The following is a 15,482-nucleotide window of genomic DNA, read 5'->3' as shown; positions in this document are numbered from 1 at the left end:
TTTTTATCGTTAACTCTGTTTCCTGGGTCTTTTCACGTGTGTTATGAATAACTCTTCTATTTTTCAGTACCGATACTAGTTTTATTTTGTTGTATTTATCCGCGACACCTTAAAGGCCGGTCCGTGAAAATATTGTCGGGCATAAACCGGTCCGTGGCGCAAAAACGGTTGGGGACCGCTGGTTTAAATTACATTTGGGCATAAAGTTTGGATTATACGGTCAGCAACATGCCAGTGTTGTTCACTTTTCATTCTGGTGTGAAAGTAAAACAAATAAATCAGTGGCCCTGAGAGGTCAAAAGGCACAGCAACCTAAGAAAACACCGGAAAAGCGAAAAACACTGCAAAAGCACACAAAATACAACAGAAGAAAAAAAAAAACGTGCAAAAGGTAAAAAAAAAAAAAAAAATCTATAGAAAACCAACCTCAAAAAACAAAAGAAACGCAACAAAAGTGTTTTTGGGGAGACGGACCAGCTGTGGAGGTGACAAACTAACAGTAAACAGCTAAAAGCAAACATGCATCTACAGTATTTTATGAATATGTGATTAAAACACATACTACCCCTCATCTTTTTCCTCAGGTCACAGATAAACCCTTTGTTTCTTTTAAGCATCTCTCAGAACAAACCTTTTACTTCCGCAGCTGTTCCATCACAATACTGTGTCCCTAAAAACATTTCGTTTTTGTTCAGTTTTGTGAGATTCTCCCCCCCCCCCCAAAAAAAAGACTTCCATTGACTTGTGTGTGATATTTTAATTTTTCTATTGGTCCTAAATGTCAAATAGACATTTTACTATTTGCTGGTGTTTCCTTAAGTATATGTGTTTGACCTCTCAGGTCAAACGTAGTTTTAATGTTAAAACTTTTAACTTTGGACTCTTCTCCTCTCAGCTTGGCTCCTGCCAGTTACAAAATACAAATACGCAGCTTTAATAATATTATTTTTTAATAAGTGCACAAATTTTAAGTCATGTTTTATAGCAGAGCTTCTGTGTCCACTTTGTGAAGAAATAAATCCCAAAAGAACCCAATATGTATGCTGACATTTAAAAATAAATTACCCTTCCTGTAAAGCTTTACATTATTGTCAGCTATCAGTCTAACCCCAAGTATAGCATTGTGTGCATGTAAATCATACATTATTTTGCTATAACAATCATCCCAAACCAATCAATCTCCATCCATGTAGCCATGTAAAATACTACATGATCCAACACCACAGATCATTTCAACATTAGCCAGTTTGCATGTGCTTTACTGAAGGTCTAGTTTGTCATTTATAACAAGGGAAATAAAGAAAACTAAGGATCCATTTACACTGATAACTGATAAATACTTTACTACAAATATAAATATACACTACATAATCAAAAAACTGGAATGTGAGTACATTTTGAAATCAGGAGTTCCAACATAATGTTCATTTGTCCACTTACAATAAGGCAAGCGTTAGTCTGACATGAGGGGATATTAGCCGCTATTTACAAGGATGCTACATGGAATTAAGCTATCGTTACTTCCACAGATTAACTTACCAAAAAATGTTTTCTTTAATTCAAAAAGCAACCATTGTGCAAGTAAGTGCAGTGCTGAGAACGTTATGAGACATCCTTAATGTACAGATGCACATCTGTGTTTAATCTGGGACAATCAGAAAGGGTGAAAGGAAACGAGAGCTTTGTGATGACATGAGTGCATGAGAGTGAGCGCGAGTGAACAGTCATAAGCACTGGCAAACCATTTAAAAAGGCTTTGTGTCCTTCTCTCTTTAAGGCTTTTGAAGGAACGCAGGCAGCACTCAGCTGTACCTCGATTTAGCTGGAGAAAAATTCAGCACGTCAGCATTAAGTGCTACATTAGTTTAGAGTACCTGTCTAGTACCCAAGAGCCTTTGTGGTGGCAGGAAATCAATTTTTACACCACAATTTTAAATATTTTCCAAAGAAAGCGACGCATATCTAAGAGGTGGCATGCTCCTGTGCTTTTTGAAAAACTCATTTGCACCAGCATGACGTTAGGGAATTTAACCTACAAAGCTAATGCTAATCACATCTCAAACGGTAACGCAGCTCCTCGGAATGGTGGCGACAGGACTTTGTGGCTGTCGGCGCCCGTTCATATGAATGTTTCCAACTTTTCCATCCTTCACCTGAGACGATGAGACGGAGGCTTGGTCACTGATGTCACGCAGCTGCATCAAATGCCCTGGGAGATATTTTATCAAGAGATTTCCTTCATCCTTCACGGAAGCGCCTGTTCTATTAATTTTCACATTACACATTTATTTAAGGTAAAATTGACATCAACAGAGCCCCGCCTAGTGACAACCTACTGATGTAAAACCTCCTGAGAGTGATTTAAGGCCAACTAGTGAAAGAAATCAGAGACAGAGAGAGTCATTTCAAGCATCCAGCTCCACACACGTGACACAGGGCTATATACAGATGCTATGCTGTGATATGCAGTTTGTGGGCCACACTAATAAGCAAGGGAAGTTTTCACAGGAATGGCTAGTCAGCATTTTAGTGAAACACATACAATTCAAGGCCAAGAAAAAAGAAAAAGGAAAAAAGGACCTTTGTCAAAAGAAGCAATCAGATATACTTGAATGTAAACACTGATATCAATACCATTCGTCTCTTAGGAGAACCTGTTAGAGCACATGCACACATGTACACGCACACAGCCCTCGTTGTGCTTAGGGTGGCGTTTCAGATCAGAGCATCAAATCAGTCAAACACAGTCTGATGTAAGACTGATGGTGAAATTAAAGAAAAGATTGTTATGAGAAGCAAAAAGAATGTGGAGGGCTGCACGCACGCACTCACGCACACACGCACGCGTTCACCGAGCAGAAGCCTGGCTGCAGCTGAAGATCTCAGGCGTGAAGGGGAGCTGTACTGTACAGAGGGGTTTCCATGACATTAGAAGAATGGGCGGAGCAAATGAAGGGCCAGTGGGGCCACTGTGTAGAGGCCTTGGCCAATCAGCGTGGGGAGAAGCCTGTTGCTAAGCTACAGCCAACCACCTGTGTCATATCCCATATCTGTGGAGACAAACAGCCAACAAGAATGTCAGGACAGATAAATGTGGATGTGAAGTAAGGAAAACATGAAACAACACAAACTCCACAACAGTGTACACAACACCCAAGACAACAGGCTAGAAGGTTTTCAAGCAAGGCAGATATTCAAAAATGTTGAGACAATATATGCAAAAAGTGAAAACATGAACTTTCTAAAGCTTTGATTGCATTAATATCATCACATATGACAAAAAAGTTGCAAATGTTTGCTAATGAGAATCTAAAACCAGAGAAATTTAAAGGATTTTCTTTTCTTCTTGAAAATTCAAACATGTTTTCAAGTGCCTTGGCTCAATGCCTCTCTTCCAATCTCAGCATCAATAGTGAGCAACATTAGTAAACAGTAGCTTAGAATTGGAATGCAATAAAAACAAATATCAAGAAACGGTAAGCTAACATTACTCAGAAGAGAGCATGTTTTATGTAAGCTATTCAGACATTCAATTTATAGAGGGACTGCTTATGTTTGGCAACAGAACACTGTCTCGAACATCTAGTAACTCAATTAATCATTTAATTTATGTAGTGTAGATATGTCCCAGCTTGCTGGCTAACCACATCTGCCTTGCAAATGTTACCGCTAGCGAAAGGTGTGTGGAAATCCTAGTAGCTTACCAAAAACCATTGGCAGCTAACACCATCCATGACAGTAAGTTGTGTATAATGTGGTACTAATTTTAGCCAAATATAAATAATTTAATGGCAAAATGCAGAGATTTATAGCTATCATTCGTTTTCTACAATGATAGCCAAAATTAGTGGGGTTACTTAAGTTACAGCTTGGTTTCTTATTCTTCATATGCCAAATCAAATCTGTTGTTAATTTAGTCATTCTCAGGTTTACAGTATATATACTGCTCTCTCGGCTGTTGAGACAATAGCAAAACAATTCACATATCATACAATACATCCATAAATACAACAATACAATATTAATTACAATCATTAATAGTTCAGTATATTATGTGTTGCTCTTGCTAATTAGCCACCCCCACCATTAGCTAATAACTCCCAGTTCTACCATACACATATGGCCATGTCCAGTTTTATAAAATCAAGATGTCCAAAATACCAAACTCAGAGGTAGTCTGTGAAACAATGGGTGACGTCATGGTGGCCATCTCCATCTTTTACACACAGATTATGATCTAAGGTTTTTCAGATTTAACGGAGATCTGTTTTGGAAGGAGGATGAACATGACATAGCTCTGCACAATGTCACATGTAGTGCTGGTTTTAGCGGATGTGTGAAATCAGGAGTCCAATTAAAAGCAGTTTTTTAATGATATTTTTAAGGCTCTAATTCAGATTAAAAAGGTTTTGCATGCTGCTTTTTATAATGCTGAAAGGTTTTATAGGACTGCCTGTAAATATGAATGTTTTCATATACAAAAAAAAAATAGGTAAAGCTAGATTGTGGGCTTGATTTGCTTTGGGTTGCATTTTGCTTCAGAGGCTCTGTGCTTAACACAGCCTGCTCACATGCATGAATTATCTGGTATCAAAGAACTGTTGTTGACCTTAACAATGCGGTCACTTCCACAAGTGACCATCAGGCCTCTCGATGGATCCATGTCCATGTGAGCGATGTTGTGTTTCCCCTCGTGGAACGTGGCCAGCGGTGTCCGACTACACACACAATGACAGCATTTCATTACTTTCCCTCACTAATCTGGTAAAGGGGTTATATAATGTGAATACTACACAAAATTAAACTCACTCTTCTTCTTTGATGGTTTCAAAGCAGGCATCACACACCCGCACCGGGAACTCAAAGCCCATGATTGGAAACGTAGAGCGTTTGGAGCTACATTTTCCACACACGGCCTTGCCGCACTTCCTGCAGTGGTGCTGCACACAGGAAACAAGCTCATATCACATTGTGACTAATGAGGACATCAAAATGCTAAGGACACAGGCATGAGCAACCTACCTGTCTAAGTCCCAGGGTCTTAGTGTCCCACATCTGTTTGATATTCCAGAAGAAAGGCTGCTCACACTTCTGACAAGAGTCGCTGTCTAACCACTGAGGCGCCTGCAGACAGACAGACTCGAAGGCTAACATTACACACACAGAGACACTCGAGCATTCACACAAGGACTAAGATGAAAATACAAAGGAGCGACTAAACTCTTTACCACTGATAGCAACAATCTAATACTAAAACAGTGCACACAGAGAAAACTGGCTTATGATTCAAACCTCTTCTCTCTGCGTGTCCATGTTCCACACTGCGATGCCTCCATCAGCGGAGCATGACACCAACTGCCTGGTCAACTGGAGGTAACGCAGAGCCTGAACGCGCTCGCTAAAGGAGTCAAAGATACAGACAAGACAATACATATCTTAACAACTACAACAATAGTGGACAAGTGTTCACCTGGTGGACAGAAACACCGGTGGAAACGATTTTCTTTTTTACTACTCTTGTATATGACCGATGTCACTAACAAGGGATATGATCATCTCAGGGTACGACGACAACAGCCTCACTTGCTGTTCAACCTTTTGCTTGTGAGCGCCAGCAAATCAGATGAAAGTTGGCTTAGAGGGAAAAGGAAGAGAACTAAAACAGCTTGCTTCACAGAGTTTATGAACTGAAGGCTGCACCACGGCCAAGTATAAGCTGTGTATGGAAACCTATAATAAGCAGAACAGGCCGACATTGATATACAAGTAAACTGGAGGACAGGATAAGGAAAAAAAAGATACAGATCCACAACAGGGTTTAAGACCTGTAGTGTGTCATAACTCTCAGTTTATGGGTGTCTGAGAGATAAATGTCTGCAAATCCTGACAGGGAACAACGGGGTCTTTTGAGACTGGCTCTGATAGGCATCAGTGTACATGGGCTTTGTGGATAATTCCTGTACCTGGGAGGTGGTAAAATATGGATGAAGACAGGAGATAAAAATGGTGACAGTGCCTGGGGAAAGCTGCAACTGACACTAGGCGAGACCTGCCTTTGACAAGAGGATGCGGTTACAGAGTGTACTGCACATAGACACTGCTTTGAAAAGGATAAAAACAGGGACGTGGAGTTTTATTCCTGAAGAATTGTTCACATATCAACATCCCATTTTGCGAACTCACTTTGAAGTTCCCACATCTTTGACAAAAAGCAGAATGACAGCAAACTGGGATCCCATGCCTGAATGTAGCGACACTATAACTTACTGATGCCCCTGCAAGAGCAGTGTTCGTCCTTTGCGGCCTCCGATGTCCCACATAATGACACTGTGGTCGGAGGCCCCTGAGAAGAGCAGCCTCTGGACTGGGTCCCACCACAGCGCTCCTACACTACCTGGATGCAAAAGAAAACAGACTCATTATACGTGTTTCCATCTTCTGCCAGGAGCTCAACGGGACACAGGATCATGGTGCGATCTGCTGGCTCCACCCAGTGCCCGCTGGGAGAAATGCAGCCAGTTCCAAGTAACATTTTACAGCACGACTCTCTTAATGACTCCAGCTATAATTTAATTATTTTGTCTAATAAGCACGCACTACCACTATAACATATTACATATTTCTGTGCTATTGAGCCAAATGAAAGCCACATAGAGCAACTTCTAACACCAGTAATATCAGCGATGACTCTGACATTACATCTGACCTTTATGTTGTCTTTTCCAATTTTAATGGAACATAATCTCCATTAAATATTTGGGGCTTGTGCACAGTTGGAGCCCACCTATTAATATGTATCACCATCTGTCCAATTACCATGTGTAACCATGAGCACCAGAGCACAGGTGCAGATCAAAGAGAGCAGTAACAAGATTCAGACTGGTTTAATGCAAGCGTTTGTATTTTTAGGTTTTCTAAAATCGTGTGATTTGCCTGTTCCACCTGGCTATACCACAGGCAACATGTTTGAGGCTAAAAATAAATAAATAAATAAAAACAGGCTCTGAAAGGATCACATATTTTACTCAGTGCCTGGTTATCAAAAACCCAAAGAAGAACACAGGGAAGTGTTTGTCTCACACAGCCAAGTGTCTCGGCAGTTCAAATTTGTTGTGCGATCCATTTTCTTGGCACAGCTACAAGGACACTGAGCCCCTTGACTGCAAATCTCATCTGAGTCACAGATCATCGTTTGCATTTGCATCTTGATACAAACTGAGTCATTCTCCCATCTAAAAAGCCTCAAGTGGCCACTGAGTGGTTCTGATGAGCATGAAAACATTGCAGCTGCCAAGCCTCAACTAAAACAAGCAGTTACAGGAATTTGTAGAGCTGCAAGTGAGAAGGCATTTTCCACCAACACCATCATCATCAACCAGCCAAAACAAAACTGCTGTTGAAATGAGAAACAAAGGTCTGGCTTTTGCAGCTTAGTGCTATACTCGACATGATGAATTTTGCCTCTTAAAGGCAAACAGCAGCAGTAGTGCTGTAAACTATGACGTGTTTACATCTTCCGTTAGCGCCACTTCTGTTTTTTTAAACTTTGTTGATCATTCTTTCCGTTTACCTGCCTGCTGTGAGTGGACATGTTTCTTGTCATTGTTTCTGAGTGGACTGAAAGAAAACATCATGCAACAACAGGTCAAACACAAGATGGCACAAACAATGCAGCTCCACAAACAGCTGCTGACAGTTTAGTCTGTCATCTAGCAGTGGGATCTGATTGTCTGGTTCTGCTGGAGGTTTCTTCCTGTTAAAAGGGAGTTTTTCCTTCCCACTTTCGCCAAGTGCTTGCTCATAGGGGGTCATCTGATCGTTTGGTCTTTACCTGTGCAAAGTGAACTAACTTAGCCCCCCCCCCCCTCCCCGCCTCAAGGAGCAGATCATCTTACGTTACACGGGGAGACGTCTCTGCCTCACTCTCACTATAGCAAACTGGTGTTTTAAGCATATGTAAACATGGTGAACTATTGTGTGAGACCAGTTTTCCTGAGAGGAAGAGAAATGGAACTTGTTTTTGTGCCAGCTGCAGCTGTCATAGAACAGGAAGATTACATTCCTGGTGATATGATATGAGTTCTGGAGGGGATTTTGAAGCCAGGCCTGTATGATACTGACAGCTGGTGCGGTTCCTTCTGTGCAAGCAGCTGCGTCACTTACACCTCCAGGAGCAGCTTCCCGTACTGGTGCTGGGGCGACCAACGGTCAGTGATTGATGAGAGATTCAGCTCAAGAAAAACACCAACTGTTCGCCATAAGTCACTAATTTGGAAGTTTTTTATTTGATAACTTCCAAATTAGTGGGTATCACGAATTAAATAATGTGAATCAATAAGAGCTGATACTGACGTTTTAGTTTCTGTATAGCTTCTATGCTCAATACAATACTTATATCCCAATATATGAGCACTAACCTTACAGTACCATATAGGAAAACAACATAAGCCAACGTTTTTCCATTTTTTCTCCTGATCCAGGTCTCCTTGATGTCTAACAAGTTAATAATTATAAGATTGTGATTTACATTTTCAAAATCTCAACCACACTTCTGTTACATGAAAGCTCTGTGGTTTTTGATTGTGCTATAAGCTCTGTTACAATGAATGACTTTAAATGTTTTTTAGGACATATATAGACTAGAAAATCTAGTCAATACAGTTATCGCTTCATTTATCTATACGTTTATCCACCGAGATCTCCAGACTGCAAGATGCTCTTAAAGCTTGTGGATGCATATTAATGAGAGATAACCCAGAACTCCCCTAAAAAGTCGCAAACAAGAAGGACCTCGAGAGAATATCATCACACATGAGAAATTGGTAGGAAAAAAAATAGCTCTAACAAGAAAGAGGGCAGGAATTATGTATTTAATTGCTGCATAAATGTTGGTATTTGGTGCCTGTTTATCAAGGAAGCGACATTTGTGTGTATCATGTATGCCTTTACCTTCATGACCCTTCAGTGTAGTGATGGTGGAGTACGTCTGCCTCTCCAGCTTCAGCAGAGTGATCTGTCCTGAGTGGTCGCCTACGAAGGCGTGCTGCGTCTCTTGATCGTATCTGAGCGAGGAGTCAGGGCTTGAACTGGCTTTACATGTTACTGTACTCTAAATGCGGCACAAACACTCAGTGAATAAAGGATACTGCAGGCAGGAGGCCCAGGCAGTGAAGTAGTGTCTCCCCAGCATGCTGCCACTCTGGGTGCACATCCAGCTCACACTCTTATCATGGCCGGTACTCACCACCCACTCACTCTCCAGGGAGAAGACCATATCTGACACGCGGTTCTGGTGGGCTGCAAAGAACAAATACATAATAAGTGCTAAAGAGCAACAATGCATGTAGATGACAAAAAGAAGACTTTGCTCTCTTTATGTCCTGATCCAATCACAGGTTCTGCTTAGTGTTCCTGTAATCCACACAAACGAATCCTTTCAAACAATTTGCAGTCAACATCTCAGCCTTTGCAAACAGCAGGGGCTCAACTACTCCTGTTGTACTGTATTGTTTCAAACTGGCCAACAGCTACATTCAAATAAATCACAATATATCCCACATACTATGTGCCCATGTGTAGGTTTTTCCAAGTATATTGAAAGCAGCACTGATTAATGGCAACAGAACATAAACTAACTATAAAGTGGACAGAGGAAAGGTATTATAAGAATATATATGGCCTACTTTCACAACATTAACCTGTGTTGCAATTTCAAGGGCTTCTGGTAAGGTTAAGATTTCTGGATCTTTTATTCCAGATGTTTTCTACACCTTCTCTAAAAAGGAAAAAAATCTTTCCAAATGACCTGGGTGAGATGAGTGAAATAACCATTGTGTGCTTATTTAAATCACTGAAAAAATAAATATGGTGACTACAGCAGCTTTAAATCAAATCACTTTATGTCACTAATCAGAATAATTGCCTTGCCGTTTTCTTCTGTTAAGTAGTAAAGTTCACATGTACAGAACTGAATAATCAAGTGTCAGTGTTACCAAATCAAAGACAAATAAAATAAAAAATAGTCTCAAACTCCTCTTCTGAGCCTGAATTATGGAATTAAATTGTGTGTGTGTTTTTTATAGACGTCACAGTGAAGCTAACCCTTGGAACTTTTGAATGTAAAATGCCATAACCTTCTCATTTATTACTGCCATTATCTTTATGGCTGATAGAAATGTAAAACATCACTGATAAAGTTCAGAAGGGAGTCATATTTGCCTAATCCAAGTGCACATGACCACATGACTAATTCTCTCCGTTACTATCCATTTTGTATTTCCTGTGTCTGTATTCCTTTTTACTGCATTTGTCTTGTCTGCATAACTAGAGGAACATTTTTATCCCCTAAATCCATCTAGCTTACTTACTTAAATCTGTAATCTGTGGGTGACTTGAGTGCTGGTGATGTAATGGCTATTACATCTATTATGACTAATAACGACAAATAAGAATGTCCTCACCAGGTCACGGTGAACACGCTCACATAATAAATGGAGCACAGACTTTGCTAAGTAATTAAACTGAAGTCCAGAGAGGAAAGATTTTTCTAAAATCATTCTTTTACAAAAATTTAGAAGCAGACTGAACACGTGCTGGCATAAAGGACGTTAAAAGAGGTCAATGTTCTCTCGTGTACAGCTCTAAGGAAATGAACACTGCCTGCCAGTGATGATGCTAAACTGTGCATGGCTCACAGCCCTCGTGTATGTTTAAACTGACTGTGGGTTTCTGTCGCTGCCGGTCAGGCTTGGCAGCTTGATTGTGCTACGAACGGTAGAAACCAGATGGACCATTATAGTGGTGACATGTGCTGGCTCAAGCCTGCTGAGGAGGATAAATAGCTGCTGGTACAGTCACAGGAACAAGCAACAGTGGCAGTATAACAGCAGATGAAGATCACAGTGGAACAACAGTTTAAAGGTGCCTGTGTTACAAAGCAAAATAATTTTCTGAAACGCCTTCCACTTGGATCTATTAGCACAGTTTAAATGTGCATTTGTGGAGGGCTGACCTTCTGACTTCTTATTGCGATGAAGAAATATTTTGTGGGTGATGCTATTTGATAATACACCGGTAGTTTTCAAACCACATGTCATCAGTTCTCTTTTTGACAGCTCATTTGCAGCATCTCTGCAACAGATGACTCACTCAGGCTAAGGGCTGTTGACATCCCGGACCGGCTGAAGCCATGGCACATTTGTAATACTGTCTTTTTCCTTCTCTCTTAATCAGGTGAGTCATGCACCAACCAAGAAAGTTTTCAATTTCATTTCCTCACTTATTAACCTCCCAGCTGTCAGTCAGGGCCTTTGCTGTGTCATAGTGTCCACTAACCGGAAACTGACAAGTTCTTTTTTACAAGCTTTTTGAAGTTTGAAAAGGGAAATGGATGTGTAAAAAGTACAGACAGAGTGAAGTAGCAATCATTTGACAACTTTTTATTTGGGGGGAGGGGCAACCAATCTAAATATCAACAGTACTGATGCCAATGCTGATATTGGTATCGAATCAATACTAGGATCGATATTTTAGTTTCAGTGGCTCTTCCATGTTCAGTACTTGCTCTCGTTCATCAGAAAGTAGACATGTTTGTGCAAACACTGCTCCTCTCACATAAACGCATGCTGCTCCCCCTGTGTGGCTGTTCTGTGACTGTCAAACCACACAAAGTGTGTTTTGACAAGTCATTAGCCGATACCCTGGATAAGCCTCCTTTCTGCAACTTACAATGACCAGAATTTTTAAAAATGGACTTAATGTGTTATTCATTATGACCTGAAATGAATAATTTAGGCCATAAAATCATCAGGAAAGTTTTCACACAAGTCAAGGCTGAGGGCTGTTGTCCCATAGACTTCTATACGACCGGAAGACCTTTTGACCTGTTCACCTGCCAGGTAATGCCCCTGGTTGCTATTAAAAAGAATGCAGTTTTAAGGCACTTCATCATTGCCTTCGATTTTGATATCATCTGTGGTTTAATAATCCACCATGTAGAGTTAGGCCTTTTAATTTAAGTCGAATAACTCGCTGATTAGCCTCGTACACTCAAACTGGACTCTACTTCTTCTATTAATTTTCTTATCTCATGATCTCACCTGGATACGTTTTCACGTGGTTCATCTTGTTGAAGTCTTCGGAGATGAGAAACTCCTGCAATTCGAGCAAACAAACGGAAATAACTTCAAATTAAATAACTCTTCAAACCCTCTAAAGCCAGATTCAACAAAGAAAATATGAAGCCAACGTGTCTGGGTTAGCTGCACTCACCACAATCGCCCCATTGTCCTGGCCTATGAAGATGCGTCTGCTGTCGTGGTGATACGACATGCAAGAGCATGGAGCTGGAAAGAAGTGAAGACATTCACAGTGAGCGGGAACGTCACACACAGGGGGTTTCATTATATGGCTGTAAATGCAGTCAGAGCAGGGGGGTAATGGATGAAAATAACTGTCAGCAGTTTCTGAATATATTTGTTTAATTCTGACTTCAGCTGTAGCTTTAAATTATTGAAGGATTCAAATTAGAAAAAGGTTCTTTCATAAAGACCAACTGCTATTAATTCATGCCTCTTTTGTTGTGAGGACAGGAAAGATTGCATCAAGATGAAATCGAGCAGTAGATGTCATCCCTCTAAAATTCCTCTCTGGCAACATCGCCGTCTCTCTAACTTCAAAAATGTGCAACACAGACACGTTCATGAGCAGTGCAACCCTTCTGTCATCAGGAAAAACCTCAACCTGATCTGATTACAAAGCAGCAGCGATAAAAATGCACTCGTAAGAAACGCACGAAGATATATGAGAATATGTGATCAAAAACAACATTTGTGGCACTCTTGATTCTGCAGCAGTTAAGTACGTGGCTAATGGGAGAAACAGCCATGTCAAATAAAATCAGTAACTGATGACATTTCAAAGTAGTCTCACCCAAGCGTGATACAGCGTTACTTACAGGAGACTGTATGGTAGATGCTCGGCCAGTACTGACCACTGTCTCTCTTCAGCCACACACGGATGGTTCTGCAGGAATATGTCACACAGGTGAACATTTAATGTACTCTCCAGTGTTCAGTTAACTACAAGCAACGACATTCTCATTCTGTGCAGGACGTATTTTATGACATTCAACTTAACACCTTCCATGGAGGAAAGTACTCTGTACCTTAACAAGACCTGACTGTCAGAAGTAATATTAATACCAGAAGTGATGCCGACTTCATGCTTGACTGAGATCACAAATAAAACCACATTTTAGAAGAGGTGACTCAAAGCTAAACTTAGCATTAAACCACTTCTTGGATCTTCTTTTGGCCTGCTAACATCTGGAACCTGATTTTAACAAAAGCACTTCTAATGCAGATTTGGTTGTGATTCTTTCCACTGTAACACCTTATGACTCAGTCATTAAACGTGCCATTTACATAGGAAACTGGGCAGCTTTGCGGAATTCTTGTGTACTGTTGCATCTTCAGCACTTTTCATTTCAAGTGCAGTCAAAGTACGCTTCCCACAGCCTTTTTCTTCCATTAAAAAGGGAATTCAGTCAGTTTCACTTACTAGCAAGTAACGTGTCTGCGAGGAAAAGAAAAACAGACATGAAACACAGCGTCTGTGCAGCTTTCTTGAAGGAACCCGTTTTAACACCCCACAACTTCTCCTTTTCATATGTACTGTATAACATTATTCGTATTAACTGAGTTCCCTTTACTCTGAAGGCGGATGTAGTCTCTTTTTAACACTTGTGACCAAGCATGCATTTTCTAAAATCTAACATGTCTAAGTGTGGTATTTAATGTCCACAAAAAAAAATTTAAAAAAAAAATCACAGCCACTTCGATTACTACAAAAATGGGTTCCATTTCGACAAATAAATCCTCGAGCACTTGAAGGCATCATTTTGACAGTAATGTTTACTGTACTCGGTAGCAAGCTAGCTAGCAAGCACAACATTGCAAGCAGTTTTAATATCTTTACACATATTAAGCCACGAGTAGTAATAATAAACGGTACATACTGAACAAAAGAAGCTTTATTTTTACATTTCGTATTAGGTCCATTACTATTATCCAGAGATTTTCCGGATTGAACTCAGATTCTGAGTGCATTTCTATCCCCACACCCTCCTACGTTCTCCTCAGCTATTATGAAGCCTAGAAAATATATATTCTCAAAGCGATACACGTTGCTTATTATCTTTATTCTGTCCTTCTTAAGCCAGTGCACCAGGTATTATGAGTCTAAAGACCAGTAAATATACCGAGCCCCCGCTAGCTAGTATTAGGCTACACTTAGCTTGCCTGGTAAACATACCTGTCCTCGCTAACCGTGATTACTCCATCTTCTTTGGGTATTAAAACGGCTGCATTGACAGCGTCCGAGTGTCCCTCGATCTTGTTCAACAGAACCGGTCTAGCTGTCTGGGGCCTCGAGTGAATCTCCGCAGCCATGGTTTTAACTAGCCAGGAGTGTTTTCCTTCAGCTGATTTTCCTCCTTACTCGCCAGTAAAGGAGGATCAGCTGACACCCGGAGCCGCTGTCGGGATCACCGTAATAACGTGAGGAATGCGACCAACGAATTCAGACTGTGAATTTTATAAATGCTGTATGAGAGACTATTTGGTTTTTCAAGATGCTGGATCACAACACAAGCAACCAAGTGCCACGAGACACTAACTAATATTGCTGAGTTAAACCAAACTATAAGTAAATCACATATAATTCCCTTTCGTCTGTTTAAACGACTTTTTCACGTAATAGGGCCACCAACAATTACAAATATGTGTTCAATGACAGGGACAGTGACAACCTACGGAAGAGGATTAAGGCCACTGGGCACGTCTATTTTTTTCTTCTTTTCTGACTTTAATCTCAGAATTCTGACTTTTTATTCAGAATTCGGGAAAAGAAGAAAAAAAAAGACGTTCCCACTTTTTTCCCCCCAGTGGCCCTAATCCTCTTCCGTAGACAACCTTCTTAAAACGAGTAAAACCAATACAAATCTGTTATTAAGAAATACATGTTGACCTTGCAGAACCATCTAATTTTAGACCAGTCTCAGTCTATCCAACGGTTAGAGAAAGTGTTCTTCCAGCAGCTGCAGTCTTTTCTACACGATAATGACACCGGTGTCGTTTCTAGTCTGGTTTGATATTCTATCACAGCACAGGACCTGCTCTTTTAAGACTTTTTAATAGCCTCTGGTGTATTGTTGATGATGGCGACTCTGTATACTCGTATTACTGAATCTCACTGCTGCTCATTGTATATGCTACCATTTGCGTCTATATTTTTTTTTAAAAGGAAAAGAAAACAAAAGAAAAAAAAAGACAGAGACATCATGTAGACATGCAAGGAGATACAGTAGAGTGTGCACAGTACTGTATATGGTAAAATTGGTGTCTTTGTCCTATTGTAAATGATATATAGGGTTTTAACAATTTGTAAAATATATTTTAATTCATTTATGTAACACAGGATTT

The 15,482-nt window shown here is 40.4% G+C and overlaps 1 protein-coding gene across 1 annotated transcript; it reads right to left on the bottom strand.

Moving 5' to 3' along the window:
• Positions 1-932: 932 nt before the first annotated feature.
• Positions 933-14,536, bottom strand: wdfy1 (WD repeat and FYVE domain containing 1). The gene is made up of 12 exons (XM_085245008.1): positions 14,314-14,536; positions 12,956-13,023; positions 12,271-12,344; positions 12,099-12,153; positions 9,147-9,297; positions 8,950-9,062; positions 6,268-6,394; positions 5,293-5,398; positions 5,023-5,124; positions 4,810-4,940; positions 4,610-4,718; positions 933-3,050 (listed from the first exon to the last, which is right to left on the bottom strand). Exons 1-12 carry the CDS (start codon positions 14,448-14,450, stop codon positions 2,991-2,993), a joined length of 1,233 nt encoding a protein of 410 aa, XP_085101134.1. The 5' UTR covers positions 14,451-14,536; the 3' UTR covers positions 933-2,990.
• Between the last annotated feature and the right edge of the window lie 946 nt (positions 14,537-15,482).

The sequence above is a fragment of the Mchenga conophoros genome, linkage group LG14 (assembly GCF_057382185.1).
Source record: "Mchenga conophoros isolate Kocher_MC1m ecotype Shallow Benthic linkage group LG14, M_conophoros_male_GT1.1, whole genome shotgun sequence".
NCBI classification, from domain to species: Eukaryota; Metazoa; Chordata; class Actinopteri; order Cichliformes; family Cichlidae; genus Mchenga; species Mchenga conophoros.
Note: the sequence above shows the minus strand (reverse complement) of the source record. Positions and strands in the feature narration are given on the sequence as shown.